At 44.3% G+C, this 24,961-nt stretch overlaps 3 protein-coding genes across 3 annotated transcripts in view; 2 read left to right on the top strand and 1 right to left on the bottom strand.

Annotated features, from left to right (window-relative positions):
• Positions 1-24,961, bottom strand: part of LOC149284993 (uncharacterized) — a 61,896-nt gene that overhangs the window by 17,720 nt on the left and 19,215 nt on the right. The gene's annotated exons all lie outside the window — the stretch shown is intronic.
• Positions 7,861-9,503, top strand: LOC149284995 (uncharacterized). Its single transcript, XM_089495879.1, has one exon. The coding sequence runs from the start codon at positions 7,861-7,863 to the stop codon at positions 9,016-9,018; it is 1,158 nt and encodes a 385-aa protein (XP_089352005.1). The 3' UTR covers positions 9,019-9,503.
• Positions 20,414-22,553, top strand: LOC149284994 (uncharacterized). The gene is made up of 2 exons (XM_089495878.1): positions 20,414-20,446; positions 21,654-22,553. Exons 1-2 carry the CDS (start codon positions 20,414-20,416, stop codon positions 22,551-22,553), a joined length of 933 nt encoding a protein of 310 aa, XP_089352004.1.

Raw genomic sequence — 24,961 nt, 5'->3', positions numbered from 1 at the left:
CAAGGAAAAACACCTGTTACAGGAGAAGAAAGCAAATAAAACCTGATCCTTTCTGGTCCAGGTTTAGGTCCTGAACAAAAGAAGGGAAACCAGGATTTGACTTGGGAGTTAGCGAATGTTGTGAGGCCTGCCTTGCCTGACCGGGGGCCTCCCTGGGGACCAAATCCATCTCCCTTCTCTTCCCCCTCAGTCAGCATTCTTACAAAGGAACCAAATTTAGGGGTCTCCCATTGGCATCTTGAGGCACCCACCTTTCCTTTCCTGCCAAGGAAACCCAGAAGGAGCCCTTCTTCCTAAGCAGCCAACGACCAAACCCAGCAGCCTTCTAGAACCCTATTCAGGCTCCACGCCAACCACTAACAATGGTCCAAGTTCAGGGCTGCTTTAGCTGTCTGGCTGAATGCTAGGGAATTCTGGGAAGTGTAGTTTTGTGAGATATTTAGTCTTCTCTGTCAGACAACTCAGATGCCATAATAAACTAAAATTCCCAGGATTCCCGAGTACTGAACTAGAGCAGTTAAAGTGGTTTATTTCTGCAAACTGGATTATTTCTGCAATGTGTTTTTGACCTCTGTTACTATTTGAGCATCCACAAGGCTCTGTGGGTTTGAAGGGAAGATTCATCATCATCATCATCATCATCATCATCATCATCATCATTATCATCATCATCTCTGCAGTGTTTTTGAACCAGATCTGAGAGAGCCCTGCGGCCTGGATCTGGCCAAATCCCAAATATTGCCCTCTCAGCAAAGCCTGGAGATATTAACCTTTAAGGACCAGAAGTCTTCAAAGGCTGAATTTCCCAATCTCTCCTGAGAGATCCTCCTGGCCCCAGAGCAGCCCCAAAGAAAGGGGTCCCATTGATTGGGGGCCCATGTCTTTCTGAGTCTGTGGGTCCAGAAGAAGAGGACTGTTTTCCAGGAACCTCTTCCTAACCTCACAAGACAGCTCTTAGCATTTGCCCAACATGCAAAGATCAGGCAAGCAAGATCTGCTTTGCTCTTTGCAAAAAAAGATGGAAAACCAATAGGCCCTTGGCATCCTTTGGGATTTGGTTTGGATAGAAAATCTATGGGTGCTCAAGTCCCATTATATAAAATGGGTGACCTTGGGTAAGTCACACTCTCTCAGCCTCAGAGGAAGACAAAGGGCAAAGTGGAAGGCAAACCTGAAGGCAAGGAACCCCTGGGAATAGGGTCACTAGACGCGAGTTCAAGGCAAGCAGCACACCCCCAGCCCCAAAGGCACACTCTCTCAGCCTCAAAAGATGGCAATGGTAAACACTCTTCGACAAAACCCACAAAGAGACTCCTGTGACAGTGTTGCCTTAGGATCCCCAGAAAGGAATTGAAGGCACACAATTCTCCTCCCAAAGTCTGGGAGGAAAAGGAGGAGGAAGGCTTAGAGGAAGGGCTGGAGGCAGAGGAAGGCTTAGAGGAAGAGGAGGAGAAGGAGGAAGGCTTAGAGGGCCTGATGAGGAGGAGGAGAAGGAGGAGGAAGAGGAAGGGCTTACAGGAAGGTCCTGAGGAGTAGGAGGAGGAAGGCTTAGAGGAAGAGCCTAAGGAGGAGGAGGAGCAGAGAGGCCTCTGGAGGATTCTGCAGAGGAAGAAGAAGGAGAAGAAGAAGGGGCTCCTGAGCATACGCAGAGGCCTCTGGGGGAGAAGCCACCGGGAGAAAGCTCCTGGTTGTACCTTATTATTACTATTATTAGTAGTAGCATTAGTATTATTAAATTTTCTTTATTTATCAAGACATGGAAAGACGTATTTATAAAGAGTATCTCAGTGAGTCTCTATATTATAGCATCAGGAAATATTTCAGCTGTTGTTAAGGTTTGGAAATGCTGTTTGGGGTCCCTTCTGACTTTGGAGCCCTTTCATCCTCCATTTTGGGTTCCCTGAAGGCCTCAAACTGCCAAGCGCTCAGGCAGAGGCAGACATTTTGTGTTCCAGTAGCCATTTTGTCTTCTGGTGGCCATTTTGTGGTTCTTGTGACTGTGGGGAATATTGTTCCAGAACCTTCTCTGAGCCTCAGTTGAACAGGGGCTTCTCTTTCTCTCCTGAGGCTCCAGAGTCAGAAGGAGGCCAGGCTCCTTGGGCCAAAAGGAAGGAAGTGTGTCTCTTTGTGTGTCTTTTGTGTCTCTTTTCTGAGAGAGTTTTCTTATTACACAGCTCTGCTCCTTCTGGGGATCATGGGTTTTAAAAGGGATCAGAAATGGGAGGATAGTTTTAATACAAGCCTTATTATTGTTCTTCACAGACATTGGGCTTTGGCTTCTAAGAGGAGGATTGTCCCCCAAAAAAGGCCAAAAGTGGCTCCTTTGGGAGGTTTTAAAAGTCTCCCCAGTTTCCTTATTAATAGATTTTCAGGCAAGAAGGAAGGAGGCAGACCAGAATAACTCATATTACCAAGAATGAAACAAACAAACATACAAACAAACAACAACAAAAATAAGGATTAGAGACTAAAAGAAACTACTTTTTTAAAAAAGAAAAACCATTATTAGGGGGGTAAAAACAAGACTTTGGTGCTTCTACTATTTTAAAGCTGACTCAGGCTGTATCTGCACTGCACAAATAATCCAGTTCTAAAGTGTGTTAACTCTCCTGGTTCCATCCTATGGAATCCTGGGATTTGTAGTTTGTTGTGGCATGAGAGCTCTCTGGCAGAGAAGGCTAAGTGTCCAAAGGTAAAATCCCAGGATTCCATAGCATTGAGCGGTTAAAGTGGTATGAAAGTGCCTTATTTCTAAGTGCGGATGCAGCCTTCTTGGGAAAGGGGCTGATGCTGGGGAAAAGCACTGGAGACCTCTGAAGGTTTCAACAGATGAATTATTTATTTATGATGCCCTCATTTCACATCTAGCTTTGGGGACATAACCAGGGCCCTCTCCAATTCCCCATCCCCTAATCCCCCCCCCCCCACTTGAATAAGGCATGGAGTATCTGTTGTGTACGGGAGCTGTAGTGAATCTATGCTATGTCCAGGGGGCTTTGTTTGGTGCAGAGGGAGGAAGGTGATGCCCACCTGTGCATCGGCCCAAAGGAGACTTATGTCACCTGCGTGTGTCACCAGCAGGATACTGTTCTCTGTGTCTTTGAGTGCTGCAGGGTTTCTTGCCAAGTCAATCCTAATCCAGGTCCCTTTTCTCAGGACCTTCATCTCAGCCTCCTTGTACACGGCTTTGGGGCCTCTCTTGCTGGAAGTGACCAAGTGCAGGGCCACCAGGACCCCTTCCCACCTGATGGCCGACACAGAGGCCAAGCCGAGGGAGCTGGGCTCCAACAGAAAGAGGCTGCTGAAGTACAACTCTTTGGTAAGTTACCATCCTGATTATTACTTTCATCTATGTCTGGACTGGCTCATGAAAGCAAGCGGGAAACATACTGTCCCAGTTTGGCAGAGGGAATCCTGATTAATCCTCTGTAACCTGATTTTTTTCAGGGACTTTGAAAATGTCCTATTTTATTCTCTTCCTCCCACTTTCCCCCTTGTTTTCAGGTCAGTTCAGTTGCTGCAAAATGTGTTCCAAGTTCAAAAGAGTGTGCATTTGATTCACTCAAAAGAGGGGAGAGGGGAGGAAAGAAGGGCGCAGGGTCTTGCCCTTGCCAGGAGTCAGAGGCAAAAGCCAACTTTTGCACCCTTCCTCGCTTGTGTGATCTTTATCATTAACAACTTGGGCCATCTTGATCCCCTTCTGGTGTTGCTTAGCCACATGTGTCTTCCTTTCCCAGTCTGTGAAATGCTGGGGGAGATGGAAAAATATCTCTGTACCTAAATTGAGGGTAGGCCAAGTGGTCCTCAAGTTTGAGTACTCCCTAAACTGTTTTTTAAAATTTGCCTCTGAAATTAGGTGATATATGGCTAAATGTACTATAATTCATACATGTTGTGATAGTCAGTATCCTAATCAATCAATAATATTCCAGAAATGGCCTACATTATATTGTTTATCATAGTATATATTATTTTGAAAGGATTCGAGACAAACTGGATCTCAAAGGCTGTAGCTTTTTCTTGCTTGCAGAATTTAAAGTTTATTTCCTGGACTGAATTCTGAAGTGTTGAAATAATATTTGCAGTGCACCGTGTGCTTTCCTCCCCTTTTGTTTAGTCACTCTCTCGATCAAGGCTATTTTCTGTTGCAGGTGACCTTTGCGGATGTGGCGATATATTTCACCGAGGAGGAATGGAAGCTGTTGACGAAGAAGCAGAAACTTATGTACAGTTCTGTAATGATGGAGAATTATGACAATGTGGCCTCTGTGGGTAAGGAACCTGAATCCATTGCCCTTCCTGTGAAGACTGAGGGCCCTTTCATAATTTACTGTCAGAGCGTTGTGATTCCACTTTAGAATTATAGAACCAAAGAGTTGAAACAGACCACAAGGACCATCCGGTTCAGTTCTCTGCCATGCAGGAATAAACATTTAAAGCACCCCAAAGAGATGGCCATCCACCCTCTGTTTAAAGACCTCCAAAGAAAGAGACTCCACCAAACTCTGAGGGAGTATATTCCACTGTTGAAGAGCTCTTACTGTCAGGAAGTTCCTCCTAAAGTTTAAGTGGAATCTCTTGTCCCTGTGGCTTGCATCCATTGTTCCATGTCCTTTTCTCTGGAGTAGCAGAAAGCAAGCTTGCTTCATCCTGAATATGACATCTCTTCAAATATTTGAACAGGGCTGTCATATCCACTCTTAACCTTCTCTTCTCCAAGCTAAACATACCCAGCTCCCTAAGTCATTCCTCAGAGAGCATGGTTTCCAGACTGTTTACCATTTTGGTTTCCTTCCTCTGGACATGCTCCAGTTTCTCCACATCTGTTTGAATTGTGGTGTACAGAACTGGACACAGGATTATTGCAAGAGAGCCCTGACCAACAAAGAATAGAGTAGCACTATTACTTCCCTTGATGTTGACACTATACTATTGATACAGCCTAGGATCACATTGGCCTTTTTAGCTGCTGCATAACAATGTTGACACATGCTCATCTTGTGCTCTACTACCATTCCTAGTTCCCTTTCACACGTAATTTAATTGTCATAACAACTTCCTGTGGAATCTTGGAATTTCTAATTTTAGTGAGGCACTATTGTTCTCCACTTCGTAAGGATTCTAAATCTCCAATCCTAAATTGCCAGTTCTGGAATTTTGTGGGAAGGAGCCATGGAGATTAATGCTTTTTGCCCCTAAATGGTCCTCAGCCCATTCCTGAGCAAGTTTCCTGGCTTTTGTGGCCCCTCTTCCAGCCTTTGAGGCTCTGGAGAGGCTTTGTGGGAAAAGGACTTCCCTTGCCCCTGCAATGGATCAGAGAGGGTACAACAGTGGCAAAATGGCCCCCACCTCTGCTCTGAGATCTCCTGGGGCCCAATATGCCCTCCCCCCAAACCCCAACAGTAATCCATCCCAGTCTTGGAGATGTCTTAAAGTCTCCCATCTTCCATTTCTAACCAACATAATTTTGAGGGCAGTTGCTCTTCATCTCCAAGCGGTCTTAGATGAAACAGATTATCTAGACCCATTTAAGGTGGACCCTGGCACTTGACCCGCACTAATATCAAAACCAGGTACCAGACCCCTTGTTCTGCCTTTCCTAATGCATTAGTTGTATATTGATGGCCCTGCCTTTCTCAAGAAATGAGCCTCAAAGTGTCCCTTTTATGCATCACACTCTGTGGGTGTGTGTCTGTGATCGAGCGATGGAGGCAATGTGAAAAACAGAAAGGCAGGAAAGAGATGCTGAAGGAGAAAAGGTAAAGCAGTGCAGATGGGCAAGAGGGAAGGTTGCAGAGCGGAGGGAGAAAGGGAAGGGGATCCGGCCTCTGGGAGCCAGGAGGGGAAGGCAGGAGCAAAGCCAGGATTGCATAGCTCTGTATGGAGAGGAAGGGACCTCTGGGAAGGGCAAGGAGAGGGGTCTTGGGGATTGGGAGGCAGCCACCAACCGGACAGATAATAATAATAGGTTTTATTTGTATTTACCTGTATAATAGCCACAAAACAATAATAGCATCCAGTTTACACACAGTAAAAAAACAAGTTGCTTAAAACTCAGTTCGGGACAAATAAAAACATCGTATAAAATGCACAATTGCGATCAGAAGTGGGATTTTTCCTTAAGTTCTTTAGAAGAGGTCGGGTGGGTAAGCCTGCCGGAAGGGATCAGTCTTAAGTGCTTTCTTGAAAGCATCCAAAGTGGTGATAAGACAGATCTCCTCCGGCAAGTTGTTCCATAACTTGGGGGCCATGGCTGTGTATGCTCTGTGAGAAGTTGTTCATAGCCTGACCTTTGGGTAATGTAATAGATTCTTCCCAGATGTTCTGAGAATGCGGGGCGGATGGTGTAGGGAGAGGCCTTCCCTCCGTGGTTGATTCCAGAGGCCCTTTGTCACTCAAAATGCTGGAGTCTGGGGAGGACACCCACAAGTGCTATGCTTTTAGGGGAATTTCATACTTAGCTCAAAGGAGAGATTGAGGCAACAGTGACCTCAGGATTCATCCCAACTATACCAGGCCCAGAAGCACACAGAACTCCAGAGGCATTTCAAATAGGTTTTTGTGTTTTATTTAGGGGGAATAGCAAAATACACACACACACACAAATATACACATATAGGTGTTCACGCACACACACAAGAATTGGGTAACAAAGGTGGGAGTGGTGAATAGTGTGAGGCTTTGCTAATGGTAATACGTTACCTAGATCGATCTTGATCCCAATTGCTCAGGGTCCAGAAAGGGGAGAGAAGTCAGTAACTGCTATAGCAAGTGGGGCTGGCGAGTGTAGTGAGGTGTTTAGCAGTGTAAACCAATGGAGTGTAAGTCTGCAACTGGACTGACGCTGAAGAACAGCCAGTTGGGGCTGATATTTATACTGAAATTGTTGCTTGGGGGCAGAAACCGAGCATTCGAAAAGGTTTAAATTGCTTTAGGATGTTTCCTGGGAGGGGAAAGAATTATATGAAACTGAAATAAATGCAATGGGTGCTTGGTGGAAATACTTCATCCAAACAGGATTGTCCCACCGGCTCTCAGGTCCTTCTTGGCTCTAAATTCTGGTCCCATTCACAAGCCAATATATAGCACAGTCTGAAGGCGACACTCCTGGAGCTCAACAATAACATAGCAGAGTACAGAAGCAAATCAACAGATATAGGTATTGGCAATGCACTAACCACTATCCACACTAAAAAATAACTCACAGACACAGTTGATTTCCTCCAGGTCCTTGGAGGTTCTTTAGCTTGAGTTGCAATAGAAAACAAATATGTACCAGCTCTCCTCTCTGACTTCCATCAACTTCACAATCTCTTCTACACTCATCTCCAATCCGCATGTGAGCTGTATACTGTATTGGTTGTGAGGCATCTCCTGGGGCCACACAGCATGAAGCATCTTCTGCAGTTAGCTTGCATCATGCCATCTGCTCTGACTCAACACTCTGTGGCAGTCTCACAGGAAATGATGCCACTTTTCAATTAAAATAGTTTTACATATATTTAATGGAATATTTTTCAACGACCTGACTATCTCCTTCCACTGATTTCCTCATGGCAGTTCCCCTTCAATCACTTCTTTGGTAGCTCCTATGAGTAAGAATACAGTCATTATATGGATTTGGGGGCATCTAGAACAGGGTCATGCTCAGGTCATTCACACCAACTTTATTAATTTAATCTCAAATAGGGAGGTGTGAAAGGGGGGCTAAATGTTGGGGTAACCCTTTCCTCTCTTAACACTAAGATTCAGTCTTGTCTGTCATTGTGCTCCTTTACAGAAGAATTTGTCAGTCACGAGAAAGTCCACACAAGAAAGAAGTCACATAAATGCCAGCATTGTGGGAAATATTTTGCTTACATGTCACTCCTAGTCATTCATCGTAGAGTCCACACAGGAGAGAAGCCATACAAATGCCAACATTGTGGGAAATGTTTTTCTTCAAAGTCAAAACTAGTGAAACATCAGAGAGTCCACACAGGAGAGAAGCCATACAAATGCCAGCATTGTGGGAAAGGTTTTTCTTCAAAGTCATACCTATTGGCACATGCAAGTTGCCACACAGGAGAGAACCCAAACAAATGCCAGCATTGTGGGAAATGTTTTTCATTGAAATCAAACCTAGTGACACACCAGAGAGTCCACACAGGAGCAAAGCCATACAAATGCCAGCATTGTGGGAAATGTTTTTCTCGGAAGTCATACCTAATGACACATGAGAAAAGTCACATTGGAGAGAATCCATACAAATGCCAGCATTGTGGAAAATGTTTTTCTCAGAAGTCAGACCTAGTGAGACATCAGAGAGTCCACACAGGAGAGAAGCCATACAAATGCCAGCATTGTGGGAAATGTTTTTCTCGGAAGTCACACCTAGTGATACATCAGAGAGTCCACACAGGAGAGAAGCCATACAAATGCCAGCATTGTGGGAAATGTTTTTATATGAAGTCAGTCCTAGTGACACATCAGAGAGTCCACACAGGAGAGAAGCCATACAAATGCCAGCATTGTGAGAAATGTTTTTCTTCAAAGGCACACCTAGTGATACATCAGAGAGTCCACACTGGAGAGAAGCCATACAAATGCCAGCATTGTGGGAAATGTTTTTCTTCAAAGGCACACCTAGTGATACATCAGAGAGTCCACACAGGAGAGAAGCCATACAAATGCCAGGATTGTGAGAAATGTTTTTCTTCAAAGGCACACCTAGTGATACATCAGAGAGTCCACACTGGAGAGAAGCCATACAAATGCCAGCATTGTGGGAAATGTTTTTCTTCAAAGTCAAACCTAGTGATACATCAGAGAGTCCACACAGGAGAGAAGCCATACAAATGCCAGCATTGTGAGAAATGTTTTTCTTCAAAGTCAAACCTAGTGATACATCAGAGAGTCCACACAGGAGAGAACCCAAACAAATGCCAGCATTGTGGGAGATGTTTTTCTAGTAAGTCAAACCTAGTGACACATCTGAGAATCCACACAAGAGAGAAGCCACACAGATCCCAGAAATGAACTAACATTATATTTGTCAATAAGCAATACAAAGAATATATTTTAAATCCTGTGGTGATAAGGAAAAGCCCTTGTGATTTTATGTGTTAGGTCTGTGTGTCCATATGTCTGTTTATGTTTTTCAGTTATCTTTTGTTGAGTTGAGGTTTTAATTGCTATTATTATAGATTATTGCTTTAGTTTATAAATTTGAGTGGGGATTATGGGTGGTGGAATAGGTTAGTTAAACAGAGGGGTGGGATTGGCTGCAGCTGGTTAGAACAGTTATGGGAATTGATAGCATTTGGAATTTGTGGGATGTTGGCTGAAGAAAGTTAGGGACAGGTATTAACAGAAAGGGCTATTTTCTGGGAAGGGCAAAGGGGGCCTTGTTACCTGTGTGGCACAGAATGTGGGAATTGGAGGGGGGCTAGGTTTGGAAGAGGGTGATGTTTTAGGTTTTGGGGTTTTAATATATTGTTTGGCTTGGGGAGGGCAGCTCTGATTTAAACGCTGAATTTCTGATTATGTGTTTGCAATAAAGTGTTTGTTGTTTCAACACACTGGACTCATTGGTGTACAGAAATTCTGCATTTGCACAAAATGTACCCTTTCTTCTCTCCTCAGCCCTCAGCTCCATTCCCAGCCATAAAAACAGAGGCAAACACACATATATACTCAGAGAGACAGAGCTATATGTACAAAGGAGAGCCTTCCCAGCCTTTCCCTCCTTAGTCCAGCTCTGCAGCTTGGGCTCCATTCCGGAAGGAAGGAAAAAAGGCCGTAGTCCTTCCCTTCTTCTAAAGGCCAACAGTGGAATAAACAGCAGCAGAGGCAGCAGCAAAGGCCTTATGATCCCTGCGCATGCTGAAGAGGGTCCTTGGGGGCATCTGTGCATGCACACTCTCAGCCCCTGATGCTGCTCTGAGGGAGGGAAGTGGGGAGAGCCCCTATTCATTTGGGGGAACCTCCCGGTTCTGGGACCATGCTGAAAGGGCTTTGGACTCCCTTGAAGCGATGTATGTAAAAAGAGGAGAAGGAAGGAATAAAGGAATGAAAGTGCCAAGGGAAGAGAAGCATAAAAGGACTGCTGAAGTTGGGGGGGGGGGGTTGGATCTGGGACCTGTATCAGGCACCTTCCTCCCGGAACCCATTATTAGAGCCTTCCACAGCTCACTATGATACTTTAAATGACTATTTCACAGATAATATCTCTCAGATAAGAGCCAAATTGGACATCAGCATTATTACGGAGGCTATAAGTGTCCATGAGTAAGATCATACTGGATCAATTCGAATCTGAGTACTGAGGATGTGGACAAGCTCCTTGGAAGTGTGAAGAGAATAACTTGCCCTCCCGACCCTTGCCCTTTTTATATCACCTGAGATATATCATATATGCATCTCTTAGTTAGGGCTATTTTCCATCATGCTTAAAAGAAGCGGCGCTACGGCCCTTTATGGAAAAGCCCTCCCTAGATCCCTTGGAGATGAACAATTACAGACCGGTCTCCCATCTTCCATTTCTAACCAACATAATTTTGAGGGCAGTTGCTCTTCATCTCCAAGCGGTCTTGGATGAAACAGATTATCTGGACTCATTTCAAACTGGCCTCAGGATGGGATACGGAGTCGAAACTGTTATGGTTGCCTTAGTAAATGATCTTTGCTTCAAGGTGGGATGTAACATACCATACTTAAAGCTGTATTATTATGCAGCTTGTTTCAAATGGTTAGAAGAATGGTTCAAATTAGAAAACAAGAATTTATTGAATATAGAAAAAGCTAACCTGAATCTTGGTATCCATGCATATATGTGGTATACAAAACCAAAATATAATAATGCTTTTAACCATCATGTTATAAGAAGATCATTGCTTAAAGTATGGTATAAAATAAGACATCAATTTTGGGTGTCACTGCAAGAAGCCTATTACAATAGAACAAAGGACAAAGATACTTCATGGCTAAGGTATGGAGATTTAATAAACAAAACACCAGAAGGAAAATACAATATGAAATCTATGGAAGAAGTTAACGAAAGAGGAAACATGAAGGATTGGTTTTTATACAACTAATTAAACAATCGTTTTAAGGCAGATAATAAAGCTCCTGAGTTAACAATGGATAACAATGAAATAGATAAAATTATGATGGACCCAAAAGGTAAACACATATCCAAATGTTATAAACTATTAAAAGAAAGAGATCTAGAAGATGAAATTATTAAACACAGCATGGTAAGATGGGCACGTGATATAAATAAATCTATAACTATAGAGGAACAGGAAAATCATGGAAAGGAACAAATAAACAGGGCCAAGTGGGAATGGGGCCTTTGTGAAGGTGGGGAACTGACCTTCCTGGTGCTGGTCCTCCAGGTGAGAAATGCATTGGGCAAGGAGTCCCTCTCGCTCATCGCCTGCAGCCTCTGGTTCCGCTGGAGGCAGGGCCTCTTCTCCAGCATCACCTGGAACAACGAACCAGAACAATGGACAACAATAGATGGATGTGTGCATATATGTATATACGTGGAGGCATCTCTATCTAAGTGCACTCAGACTTATACCTTAATCTGAACACCTAGTGGCTGCAGAAATGAGCTCCAGTGCCTGAAGGCAACTCATAACCGTTGCAAGTCTCTAAACATAAATCTTGCATAGAACATGTCTTTGCATACATAACCATAGATATCTGTCTGAACGTGTGCATCTTCACACACACGTACTTACGTACATATGTGTATGTATATATAATTATATTTTATATATACATAAATGTGTGTGTATATATATATATATCATATATGTATATATATATTAACTCTGTGTGTGTGTGTGTGTGTGTGTGTGTGTATACATATATATACAGTATATATTCATAATCCAACCTTCAGGGTGATGGCATGGACTCCCATTGTCTTCCTCCTCCGGGCGAGGTGGACTCCGCATGGCCGCCCTGTGTCGCCTCCGCAGGTGTTCTGTGTGGAGGAAAGAGGAACAGGAGACACAAGTGCAGAAATGAGCTCAGGTGCCTCAAGACAACCAATCATAGCACCCCAGTACAGGAAATGTCAACAACCAAGACTCACCCGCAATGGCATTGAGGTCCAATATAGGACCCCCAGCCAGCATCCAGAGATGCCACATCTCATAAAAAACCGGAGGTTTGTGTCATGGTGCGCAGCTGTTGCCATGCTCGCACATGGCAAGATAGAAGGCTGTCCTCATCACCTTCACTTTGGAGGCCACCTGCTTCTGTGACCTCTCAGACCCCTTCTCCTCATCTTTCTGGCAATCTTTGAGTAGATTGCCCTCTTAGGGTGGGATGTGGACCCCATTATGAGGTCCAGGTCCACATTCCTCTCCAGACAGTGATAGAGGTACTGGACCTCCCCATCTGTCCAGCGATTCCACTCTCTGGGCATTGTCTCTGGGCAGAGTAAAGCAAAGCACACTACCAATACTCCCAGCCTTAGGACCCAAAACTCACTTCAGGAGTTTGGGCCTGTGCGGGTCAACCTTTCTACTGTGGCAGGTGCTTGGGACTTTTGTTATCCCACCACTGCCACCAAAATATGTGTGAGGCTCACCAAAGATTTTAAACTATAGGTAGCGTTGCTGTTTTTAACCTCACCATGAGTAGGGTTGCCATAACCCTCCTGCCGGCGGGACATTCCGGTTTTTCACCACTAGGGGGCGTCCCTGCACGGTTTCCTCCTTGACTCCCGGTCTGTTGCCAATCTGGTGACTTTCACACCAAAATGGGTACTTTTCAGAGCCTTTGGTGTGATTTTGGTGCTTGGTTTTAATGGTAATTTTGAGAGTTGAAATAAGTTCCAATTATTTTTATTCAATTAGGGCTACGTTTTATTGCCATATTAACATTACAGGGACTTTTCAGGGATTTTGACTGAATATTTGGTGAGATATGGGGGGATTTGGTGAGTTTTGGCCAAACGTTTGGGGAATTATCTTCGACGCTTGTTGGAGGTTGCCAGACTCAGGAAGAGGAGCTCCTCCTCTGTTTGGTCCCAGCAAGGCAGCAGGGGGGAGAGGGCCATTTCCTTTGGCACCGAGGTGAGGATGATGATGAGGAGGAGGAAGAAGAGGAGGAGGAGGAGGTGCGTGGCCATTTTCAATATTTATGTTGCCCCTGTGTATTTTTTCTAACTTTGACTGCCAGGGCTCAATGCTCTGGAAGTCTGGTGTCTGTGAGGCATTTTTAGCCTTCTCTGTTGGAGAGCTCTGGTGCCACAATAAACTACAATTCCCAGGATTCCATAGCACTGAGCCCTGGCATTCAAAGCAGTGTGTTTTGGACACACATATCCTCCTTTTGTGAGTTAATGAATGAATCCAGTCCCTAGCCTTTCTATCTCTCTCACACACTGCAGGAGTAATAACTCACTTTGAGACTGCTTTAACTCAATGCTAGGGAATCCTGGGAATGCTAGTGTTTGGGAGACATTGAGACTTCTCTGTCAGAGATGGCTCTGAGGCCACAATAGACTCCAATTCCCAGGATTCCCAGCACTGAGCAGTCTCAAACTGGACCATTTCTTCAGTGTGTGGATGCACCTGGTGAGGAATTCTGGGCACTGCAGTTCAACTACGTTTGGAGGGTTATGGGACTTCCTGTCAGAGATAGCTCTGGGTCCACAGTGTACTACAATTCCCAACATTCCCAGCACTAACCCAGTGTCAAGGATGATGGGAGTTGTGGCTCTTCACCTCTGGCCTGGAACTCACCACCTGGTTGTGCACCACGCTGGCCAGTTGTTATATCTTTGCAAGAGTTGCAGAGAACAGGCTGAAGACCCCGACAAACTCTCCAAGCCTTCTCACTCTTGCTTCCACAGAAGTCTTCACCCTTCTTCAACAGGGTCCTACTGGTTCTTGTAGCTTCACCCAAGACACCAGACAACTCAGTAGTCTTATATAAAAGATCTACTTTATTCTACTATATACACAGCTCCAAACTATCCAACACAACAATACTCCTCACTACTCCAATACTATCCAACTACTACCCACAACTACTACCCACAAAATACATTGGGATCTATAGTCATAATTATAGCCAAAGCAAGGTACCACCTACTGTGGTCTGTTTCCACCCAGTAGGCGTGTACATCATTCCCATTGGTTCTCCTTGTTCATCCCACAATTAGTGATTTCATCATCTCAGCCTTGACCACTTAACAATTGTCAGGTGTGTCCAATTATCCACTTTGCAATTCTTGTCCTTGGCACTCAGTACTTGTTAATTGTATTACCATTCACACCTGTGTGGTTTTCCATTGGCTTCTGCTGAGTCACTCTGACTCTTACATACATCTTTTATTTCTCTTACTGTATATCCCATGTGACTTTTTCCTTAACACCCAGGACAGTTAATTCACTCTCAAACTGGATTATTTCCTCAGTGTGGCTGCAGCTTTGGTGAGGAACTCTGGGCATTTCAGTCCAGCATTGTTTTATTTCTGCAGTGTCTTTTGTACCAGAGACAAGGTGACCAGGCATCCTCCTCCTTTTCCAGGACATGTCCTCTTCTGTCAAATTTCAAAATGTCCTCCATTTTGATCATGCCTAAGAAACATGCATTTATATTAACATTTTTTAAAAAGCATCAATTTTTTCGCATGTCCTCCATTTATTAAAACTATGTCCTACATTTGAAAATGTTGTCCTACATTTGTCCCGGTTTGGAGGTCCTGGCTTATGGCAACCCTAACCACTAGCCAAGTGATGTTTAAAATAAAAACGAAGGCTTATTGTAATGCAGGATGGAATAAATATACCTCCTTTCAAAGCTTGTTCAATATGAATAAATAATTAGTGCTACCAAATTCCCTTCTAGGGCCCAAGTCCCATAGGCTATCGACACAGTTAAGGTACGCAACCCATCCCTCTCTTTCCTAGAGTCTGTTTGCGACCCTAGTCCTTTCCTTTGGACTCAAGGAAAACCCCGTTTCCAGTCCCTCAGGAGGACTGCTAACAACCCAAGCCCTCACACTGCCTTGGCTAGAGCCTTCCCCTCAGAGTCCAAAGTCCCAACTGGACTCTTCTCCAACTGACAGCCACCGGTTGGTTTTCCCCTCTTCTCAGCCAGCACCTGATTGGCTGAGCTCTAGCTGCCTTTTCATTGGTCAGCTTGAGGCTCTATTCGCCACAGGGCCTTCCCACGCAAACCTTTTGCTGGACAGCAGATGGCGCTGTAGGAGGCTTTCGCGCATGCGCCAAAAACTCCATGCTTGCTGGAAAAAAAGCCACTATTGATTGGGTTTTAACGTGAAATATAGCTATAGATATAGATATATGGATTGTATATGATGATAATATATATATATACACACACACACACACAGAGTGGACCCTTGTTGTAGGCCGGGGTTTGGTTCCAAGATCCCAGTTGTATAACAAAATACGGGGATGCTCAAGTCCCATTGACTATAATGAGAGAGCAAAATGGAGTCCATAATAAAAACTGGAAAATCAAGGTTTGATATTTTATATTTATACTGTTGTGGAACTTTTTCTGGCCGTGGATGCTATTAAAAATCCATGTTTAAGAAGGGCAGACTGTATAATATATAGAAGAATATATAAGTACATATAATATTATCAAAGTCAGTCCTAGTTAGGCATCAGAGAGTCCACACGGGAGAGAAGCCATACAAATGCCAGCATTGTGGGGAATGTGTTTCTATGAAGTCAAGCTCATTCACCTCCCTTGATCTTTTTAGGAAGGAATTAAAGACCTTTCTCTTCCGACAGGCTTTGGCCCATGTGCCCTGATTACATGCTGTTCTCCCCTGATATGCAATGGTTCTAACTAGCTAGTTTGTCTTCTTTGGTTTTAACGCTTGTTGTAGATTTTATAGTGTTTTAAAGTATTGGGTTATTTTTATGATGTTTTTATACGGTATGTTTTTATATTGCATATTGTGCTACATTTTTTTCCTTTGCTGTACCCCGCTTTGATCTATTTTTGGAAAAGTGGGTTATAAATAACAATTATTATTATTATTATTATTATTATTATTAGTGAGACATCAGAGAGTCCAGACAGGAGAGAAGCCACAAAAATCCCAGTAGTGAACTAGCATTATTTTTGTCAGTAAGGAATGCAAAATTTATGTTTCCAATCCAGTGTTGCTAAGAAAAGGCCCTTGTGATTTTGCTTTTACGGTTTGTCTGTCCATATGTCTGTTTATGTTTTAAAGTTATATTTTGTTAAGATTAGGTTTTCATTGCTAATAGTAAAGATAATTGCTTTGGGTTGTAAATTTGGCTGGGGATTGTGGGTTGTGGTATAGGTTAGGTAGATGAGGGTTGGGATTTGTTGCATCTGGCTAGAATAAACACACACATTTATATATACTCTTCTACTTGCATACAATTTAAACATAAGGAAATGCATAGAGAAATATGTAAGTACATATGAATGCGCATGTATACACCCCCCACGTTCTGGTCAACATCAGTATGTATATATAATCATAACTGTGTATATGTTTACTTCCGGTCATAACAGCATAACTGCCCTGCAATTACTGTAATTGGAAATTTATACTTTGTGATGTTTTTATGATATGTATTTTACACATGATTGGCTCCAGGGGACACTCTGAGGGCTGCCATTGGCTGGAATCCCCTCCCTCCCTCCATCCCTGGCCCTGATTGGCCGGAACCCCGGTCCGTCCCACCATCCTTGGCCCTAATTGGCTGGAATCCCAGTCCCTCCCAACATCCTTGGCTCTGATTGGCTGGAGTCCCTGTCCCTCCCACCATCCTTGGCCCTAATTGGCTGGAGTCCCCGTTGCTCCCATCATCCCTGGCCCTGATTGGATGGAATCCAATTTTGTGTTCTGGAGGCCATTTTGTGCCACTTGTGACTGGGGAATAATGTTCCGGAACCTTCTCTGAGGCCTCAGTTGAAGAGAGACTCCTCTTTCTCTCCTGAGGATCCAGAGAGAGAAGGAGGCCAGGCTCCTTGGGCCAAAAGGAAAACAGTGTGTCTCTTTGTGTGTCTTTTGTGTGTCTCATACAGTTGTGCTCCTTCTGGGGAACAAGGGTTTTAAAAGGGATCAGAAATGGAAAGGATAGTTTTAATAGAAGCCTTGTTATTGTTTGCAAACATTGGGCTTTGTTTGGCTACTAAGAGGAAGCTTCTCCCCCAAACAAAGCCAAAAGTAGCTCCTTTGGGAGGTTTTAAAAGTCTCCTCAGTTTCCTTATTAAGAGATTTTCAGGCAAGAAGGAAGCTAACTGACCAGACCATTTCATATGACAAAATAAACATAGAAACAAACAAGAACAACAAAAATAAGGATTAGACAGATAAGCAGATTGCTTTTTTTTTTAAAGGAAAACCGGTATTTGGTGCTTCTGCCCTTTTACAACCAACTCAGGCTGTATCTGCACTGCAGAAATAATCCAGTTCTAAAGGTAAAAGCCCAGGATTCCATAGCACTGAGTGTTCAAAGCGGTGTCAAAGTGTCTTATTTCTGCAGTGTGGATGCAGCCTTCTTGGGAAAGGGGCTGATGATGGGGAAAAGCACTGGGGAACTCTGGAGGTTTCAGCAGATGTTTTATTTATTTATTTATGAGGCACTCATTTCACATCTAGCTATGGGGACAAAACCAGGGCCCTCTCCAATTCCCCATCCCCTCATCCTTCACCACTCTAAGAAGGCATGGAGTATCTGTTGTGTAGGGGATCTGCAGTGAATCTATGATAGGTCCAGGGGGCTTTGTTTGAAGCACAGGGAGGAAGGGGATACCCACCTCTGCATCAGCCCAAAGGAGGCATATGTCACCTGCGTATCTCACAAACACGATGCTGTTCTCTTTAGTCAACATTATTTCCTGTTCTAGATCAGTGTCTGATTTGCCAATAATATATTGTTTTTTATCCATTAGGAAGAGCTTTCTTAACTGTCTGTAAAAGAACCATGAAAGATCATAACCCTGATCATTAGGATCTTCTCGTGTCTTTACTCTATAACCAGTTCTGTCTATTTGTATTAATTCTTTATAGGAGATCCAGTTTGCGTCCTTTTTTGAATCTCTGGTCTCTTTTCACAGGAACCCTTGGACACAGCTTTGGGACACTTTTTGCTGGAAGTGACCCAAGTGCAAGACCACCAGGACCCCTGTCCACCTGATGGCCGACACAGAGGCCAAGCGGAGGGAGTTGGGCTCCAACAGAAAGAGGATGCAGAGATACAAGAACGCTTTGGTGAGTTGAGGTTCTTGACTATTAGTTTCATCTGTGTCACTTCTGGGCCAGTTCATGAAAGCAAGTGGAGAACATACTCTTCCAATTTAGCAGAGACAGTCCTGGTTAATCCTCTGTTACACCACTTTTTCAGGGGCTTTTAAAAATGTCCTGGTTGCTTTCTTATCCTCCCACTTTCCCCCTTCTCAGCTCACTTCAGTTCCTGAGTGCCATTCAGTTTGCACCCCATCAACTCAAAAGTTGTTTGAGGAGAGGAAGGAAGGAAGCAGGGTATTGCCCTTCCCAGGAAGCTGAAGCAACAGCAAACTGCTGTGCCCTTCCTAGCTTGTGTGATCTTCCTCATAAATAACTTTGGCCATCTCCACCGCCTTCTGGATTGCTTATCCACATGTGTCTTGCTTTTCCAATTTGTGAAAAGTAGGGGGATGTGGGAGAACATCTCTGGATCTAAATATGGGGTGGGCCCAGTGGACCTCAAGTCCAGATTGCTTCCCAGAAATGTATTTTAATAATGACATTTGGTTCTAAAATTTGGCAAGAAATGGCTAAATGCACCATAATTCTTTTGTGTACTGTAACTGTTGGGATAGTCAGTATCCTAATCCATCCTCAGTATCCCAGCCATGGCCTAAATTATATTGTTTATTATATTGAAAGGATTCAAGACAAACTGGATCTCAAAGGCAGTAGCTTTTTTCTTGAGGACAGCATTTAAAGTTTATTTCCTGGACTGAATTCTGAAGTGATGAAATAAATATTTGGATGCACCATGTGCTTTCCTCGCCTTTTGCTTAATCACTCTCTGGATGAGGGCTATTTTCTGTTGCAGGTGACCTTTGCGGATGTGGCTGTATATTTCACTGACGACGAATGGAAACTGTTGACAAAGAAGCAGAGGCTTATGTATAATTATATAATGATGGAGAATTATGAGAACGTGGCCTCTGTGGGTAAGGAACCGGAATCCACTAGCATTATAGAATCATAGAGTTTGAATAGACCACAAGGGCCATCCAGTTCAACCCACTTCTGCCATGCAGGAATACACATTCCAAGCACCATCCACCTCTGTTTAAAGACCTCCAAAGAAGAGGACTCCACCAAACTCTAAGGGAGTATATTCCACTGTGGAAGAGATCTTACTGTCCCAAGTTTCCTCCTAATGTTTAGGTGGAACCTCTTTCTATGTGGCTTGCATCCACTGTGGTGTCTCCTTTTTCTGTAGTAGCAGATAGCAAGGTTGCTCAATCCTCAATATGATGACCGTTTCCAATATTTAAACATGGATATCATATCCACTCTTAACTTTCTTTTCTCCAGGGTAAACATACCCAGCTCTCTAAGGTGCTTCTCATAGGGCTTGATGGTTTCCAGATCCTTCACCATTTTGGTTGCCCTCCTCTGGGCATGTTCCAACTGAATTGTGGAGCCCAGAACCAGACACAGGATTATTCCAAGTGAGGCCTGACCAAAGCAGAATAGAGTGGCACTATTACTTCCCTTGATCTAGAAACTATACTCGTATTGATGCAGCCTAGAATCACATTGGCCTTTTTAGCTGCCGCATCACACTGTTGGCCCATGTTCAACTTGTGATCTACTTGGAGTCCTAGATCCCTTTCAAGTGTAGTTTAATTGTGATAGCAACATCCTGTAGAATATTTGAATTTGTAGTTTAGTGAGGCGCTATTGGTGGAGAGACACCAAAGGAGAGGGGCCTTGGGGATTGTGAGGCAGCCACGAACCTGACAAATTTTAAGAAGTGGTTTGAGAGAACTTCTGAGAATCGACTCAAATCCTTGTTTGTAGACATATTTAGGGGTTCCATTAAGCAATTATGAGTAATATCTATGAAGGGAGGAAAGGGGGACACAAACCTGCTTTTCCTCTAATGTTTCTTTTCCAACTTGAGCTTAGCTCCATGGTTGATTCCAGAGGCCCTTTGTTACCCAAAATGCTGGAGTCTGGGGAGAACACTCCCAAGTGCTATGCTTTTAGGGAAATGTGGTACTTAGCTGAAAGCAGACATATAGTTTGTTTGGGGCAAAAGTAACCTTGGGATTCAGCTCAACTATACCAGGCCCGGAAGCACACAGAACTCCAAAGGCATTTGAAATAGGTTTTTATGTTTTATTTAGGGGAAAAGCAATATACACACATGTACAGATATAGATGTTCCCCCACACACAAGAACTAGTAACAAAGGTGGGTGAAACGTGTGAGGCTTTGCTAATGGTAAAACTTTACCTAGATGGATCTTGATTGCAATAGCTGAGGGTCCAGAAAGGGGAGAGAAGTCAGTAACATCCATGGCAAGTGGGGCTGGTGAGTGTAGTGAGGTGTTTAGCAATGTAAACCGACAGACTGTCTGTCTTTAATTGGACTGACGTCAAAGAACAGCCAGTCAGGGCAGATATTTATTCTGTGGTTGTTTCTTGGGGTCAGAAACCAAGTGTTCAGAAAGGTTTATATCATTTTAGAAAGATTCCTGGGGGAGAGAATGGTCTGAAACCAAATTGAATATAATGGGTGCTCGGTGGAAATATCTCAGACAAAAAGGATTAGCACATTGGCTCTTGGGTCCTTCTTGGCTCTGAATTCCTATTGCGTTCAAAAGCCAATATACAGCGTAATCTGAGGGTGATACTCCCAGATGCAGCTCAAGAATAACATAGCAAAATATGGAAACAAATATCCAGATATAGATATTAGCAATGCACTGACCACTTTTCACTTAAAAATAAATCAGAAACACAATTGGTTTCATTTAAATCCTTGGAAGTTCTCTGTCTTCATTTGCAAAATAATACAAATATTTGCAAGCTCTACTCTGACTTTCATCAACTTCACCATCTCTTGCTCACACAACTCCAATCCAATCCACACCAATCTGCATGTGAGCTGTATACTGGTTGTGAGTTATCGCCTGGAGCCAAACAGCATGAAGTGACTTCTGCAGTTAGCTTCCATCATGCCTTGGGCTCTGACTCAGGACTCTATGGCAGTCTCACAGGACATGAATCCACCTGTCAATCAAAGTATTTTTTCACATGGTTAATGGAATATTATTTCAACAGTCCTTTGACTATCTGCTTCCACTGATTCCCTCATCGAAGTTCCCTCAATCTCTTCTTTGGTAGCTCCTATGAGTTAGGATACAATCATTATATGGATTTGGGGGCATCCAGAACAGGGTCATGCTCAGGTCACTCACACCAACTTTATTAATCTAATCTAAAATAGGGAGGGGTGAACGTGGGGCTAAATCTTGGGATAACATCTTCTCTTAACACTGAGATTGTCTTGTCTGTCATTTTCCTTGTTTACAGAATCACTTGTCAGTCATGAGAGAATCCACACAAGAAAGAAGTCACATAAATGTCAGCATTGTGGGAAAAATTTTGCTTACAAGTCAATCCTAGTGGCACATCAGAGAGTCCACACTGGAGAGAAGCCTTACAAATGCCAGCATTGTGGGAAGTGTTTTCCTCAGAAGTCACACCTAGTGGCACATCAGAGAGTCCACACAGGAGAAAAGCCATACAAATGCCAACATTGTGGGAAATGTTTTTCATTGAAATCTAGCCTAGTGAAACATCAGAGAATCCACACAGGAGAAAAGCCACATAAATGCCAAGGTTGTGGGAAATGTTTTTCTTGGCGGTCAAACCTAATAACACATCAGAGAGTCCACACAGGAGAGAAGACATACAAATGCCAGCATTGTGGGAAATGTTTTACTTGGAAGTCAGACCTAGTGAGACATCAGAGAGTCCACACAGGAGCGAAGCCATACAAATGCCAGCATTGTGAGAAAGGTTTTTCTCAGTGGTCACACCTAGTAACACACAAGAGAATCCACACAGGAGATAAGCCACACAAATGCCAGCATTGTGGGAAATGTTTTTATTTGAAGTCAATCCTAGTGACACATCAGAGAGTCCACACAGGAGAGAAGACATACAAATGCCAGCATTGTGGGAAATGTTTTGCCTGCAAGTCAGTCCTTGTCATGCATCAAAGAGTCCACACTGGAGAGAAGCCATTCAAATGCCAGCATTGTGGGAAATGTTTTACTTGGAAGTCAGACCTAGTGAGACATCAGAGAATCCACACAGGAGAAAAGCCACATAAATGCCAAGGTTGTGGGAAATGTTTTACTTGGAAGTCATACCTAGTGACACATCAAAGAGTCCACACAGGAGCGAAGCCATACAAATGCCAGCATTGTGAGAAAGGTTTTTCTCAGAAGTCAGACCTAGTGAGACATCAGAGAATCCACACAGGAGATAAGCCACACAAATCCCAATAGTGAACTAATATTATTTTTGTCAATAATGAATACAAAAAATATATTTTCAATCCAGTGGTGTTAAGAAAAGGCCGTTGTGATTTTGTTTGTAAGCTTTGTCTGTCGATATGTCTGTTTGTGTTTGTGTTTTAAAGTTGTATTTTGTTATTTTTAGGTTTTAATTGCTAATAATATAGTTACTTTGGTTTGTAAATTTGGGTGGGGATTGTGGGTCGTGGTGTAGGTTAGGTAGATGGGGGGCTGGGATTTGGTAGAGCTGTCTAGAATAGTTATGGCAGTGATAGCTTTTGCAATGTGGGGGATGTTGGCTGAAGAAAGTTGGGGGCAGGTATTGACAGAAAGGGCTAGTTTGTGGGAATGGCAAAGGGGGCCTTGTTACCTGTGGGGCTTAGACTGTGGGAATTGGAGGTGGGGGCTAGGTTTGGAAGAGGGAGGAGTTTTAGGTGTTGGGGTTTCAATATATTCTTTTAATTCGGGAGGGCAGTTCTGGCTTGAACACTGAATTTCTATGTGTTCTCATTAAAATTATTTGTTGTTTCAACACACTGGACTCTTTGATGCACAGAAGTTCTGAATTTGCCCAAAACTGACCCTTTATTCTCTCCTCAGTCCTCAGCTCCATTCCCAGCCATAAAAACAGCAGAGGCAAACACACACACTCACAAACAAACATACAGGATACACAGGGGCAGCTATATTTCCAAATTAGATCCTTCCTTTCCTGCCTTTCCTTCCTCAAAGGAAGAAATGAGGGAAGGAAGGGGAGTCCGTTGAACCCCCAGAGCATACCTTCCTATCCCGCAAAGGGCACCAGCAGAATAAGCAGCAGCATCTAGGCCCTGGCAATCCCTGCGCATGCTGAGGAGGGGCATCGAGGGAGATGTTGCGGTCGCCCAGGACCAAAAGCCTAGGCAATTCCAGCAGCAGCTCTGCTAGGGGGAGTCTGTTAAGCAATTGTGACTAGTCTTTAAGCTGAGGCAAACACATTCGATGTGGTCCATCTTACGGATAGGTATCCTGCTCAAGGCAAGATTGTCTTTATGGACCAAAGCGACATCCCCTTACCTGCTCACTGAGGGAGAACCCGGCTGGTAAGGCCTGAGCCCAGGAGGCTGAGCTATCATCACCCAGCCAGGTCTCCGTGAAACAAGCCAGGTCAGCCTCTTGGTCCAGAAGGAGATCATGGACTATCTGCATTGTATTTTTGACTGACCTGGCATTACACAAGAGCAGGGAAAGGGTCTGTGGCTGGTTTGGTATGCTCTCCAGCCCTTTTGGGATAGCAGGGGGAATGGAAGGGGAGAGAGATATTTGTCAGGCTCCTAATTGCAGCCCTTCTTGCAACAGAAAAGGCAGTACTTTGAAAAAGGAACAGCTTTCATTGAAGAAGATACATGTACAGCGCGCCCGCACCATAAGTGGGCGCGCCATACGTGGCTTGAGCATACGCGCTCAAGCCAAGGGGTCCACGCGGGGCGGAAGGGGCAGCGGGTCCCATTCAATTGAATGGGTGCGTGCACCCGTTGTGCCCCGCGGCTGCCGTGCACGAGCCCCATTGGAAACAATGGGGCTTGAGCATAGGCGGAATTTGCCTTACACGGCAGGATCCGGAACGGATCCCCACGTAAGGCGAGGGCCCACTAATAAAAGTTACTTTTTTGTCAGGAATGAAAGAAAGTATAAACATATCACTTTTATAACCATATCCATTAACCCCACCCCATTAGGCTATAAAGATAATTAATTAGATAGCCCTTTCCCACGCAGTGTCCTTCCATCCGGGATTCTGGCAGCGTTTCTAAAAAAAAGCTCTCATGTGCCTTTTCTCAACCACTGCACCTCTGGCCTTGGACCACAGAACTCAGCCACACAACAAGCCTCTGCCTGCCAAGTTGAAGAGCCCTCCCCCCGACCACCATCTTGAGGGGAGGGAAGCGGGCAAGAAACAACAGGCCTCCGCCTGCCAAGTTGAAGAGCCCTCCCCCCGACCTCCATCTTGAGGGGAGAGAAGCGGGCAAGAAACAACAGGCCTCCGCCTGCCGAGTTGAAGAGCCCTCCCCCCCGACCTCCATCTTGAGGGGAGAGAAGCGGGCAAGAAACAACAGGCCTCCGCCTGCCGAGTTGAAGAGCCCTCCCCCCCGACCTCCATCTTGAGGGGAGAGAAGCGGGCAAGAAACAACAGGCCTCCGCCTGCCGAGTTGAAGAGCCCTCCCCCCCGACCTCCATCTTGAGGGGAGAGAAGCGGGCAAGAAACAACAGGCCTCCGCCTGCCAAGTTGAAGAGCCCTCCCCCCCGACCTCCATCTTGAGGGGAGAGAAGCGGGCAAGAAACAACAGGCCTCCGCCTGCCGAGTTGAAGAGCCCTCCCCCCCGACCTCCATCTTGAGGGGAGAGAAGCGGGCAAGAAAC

This window comes from Sceloporus occidentalis, unplaced genomic scaffold (genome assembly GCF_023333645.1).
Source record: "Sceloporus occidentalis isolate IW3139 unplaced genomic scaffold, rSceOcc1.0.p SCAF_86, whole genome shotgun sequence".
Lineage (NCBI taxonomy): Eukaryota > Metazoa > Chordata > Lepidosauria > Squamata > Phrynosomatidae > Sceloporus > Sceloporus occidentalis.
This window is presented reverse-complemented; position numbering and strand designations above follow the sequence as displayed.

What these genes read in the sequence shown, in the direction of transcription:
- LOC149284995 (XM_089495879.1), top strand. Translation starts at nt 7,861, where the DNA reads ATGTCACTCCTAGTCATTCATCGTAGAGTCCACACAGGAGAGAAGCCA.
- LOC149284994 (XM_089495878.1), top strand. Translation starts at nt 20,414, where the DNA reads ATGTTCCCCCACACACAAGAACTAGTAACAAAG. An exon ending in CACAAGAACTAGTAACAAAG is followed by an intron (nt 20,447 to 21,653) that starts GTGGGTGAAACG and finishes TTTGCTTACAAG; the next exon opens with TCAATCCTAGTGGCACATCA.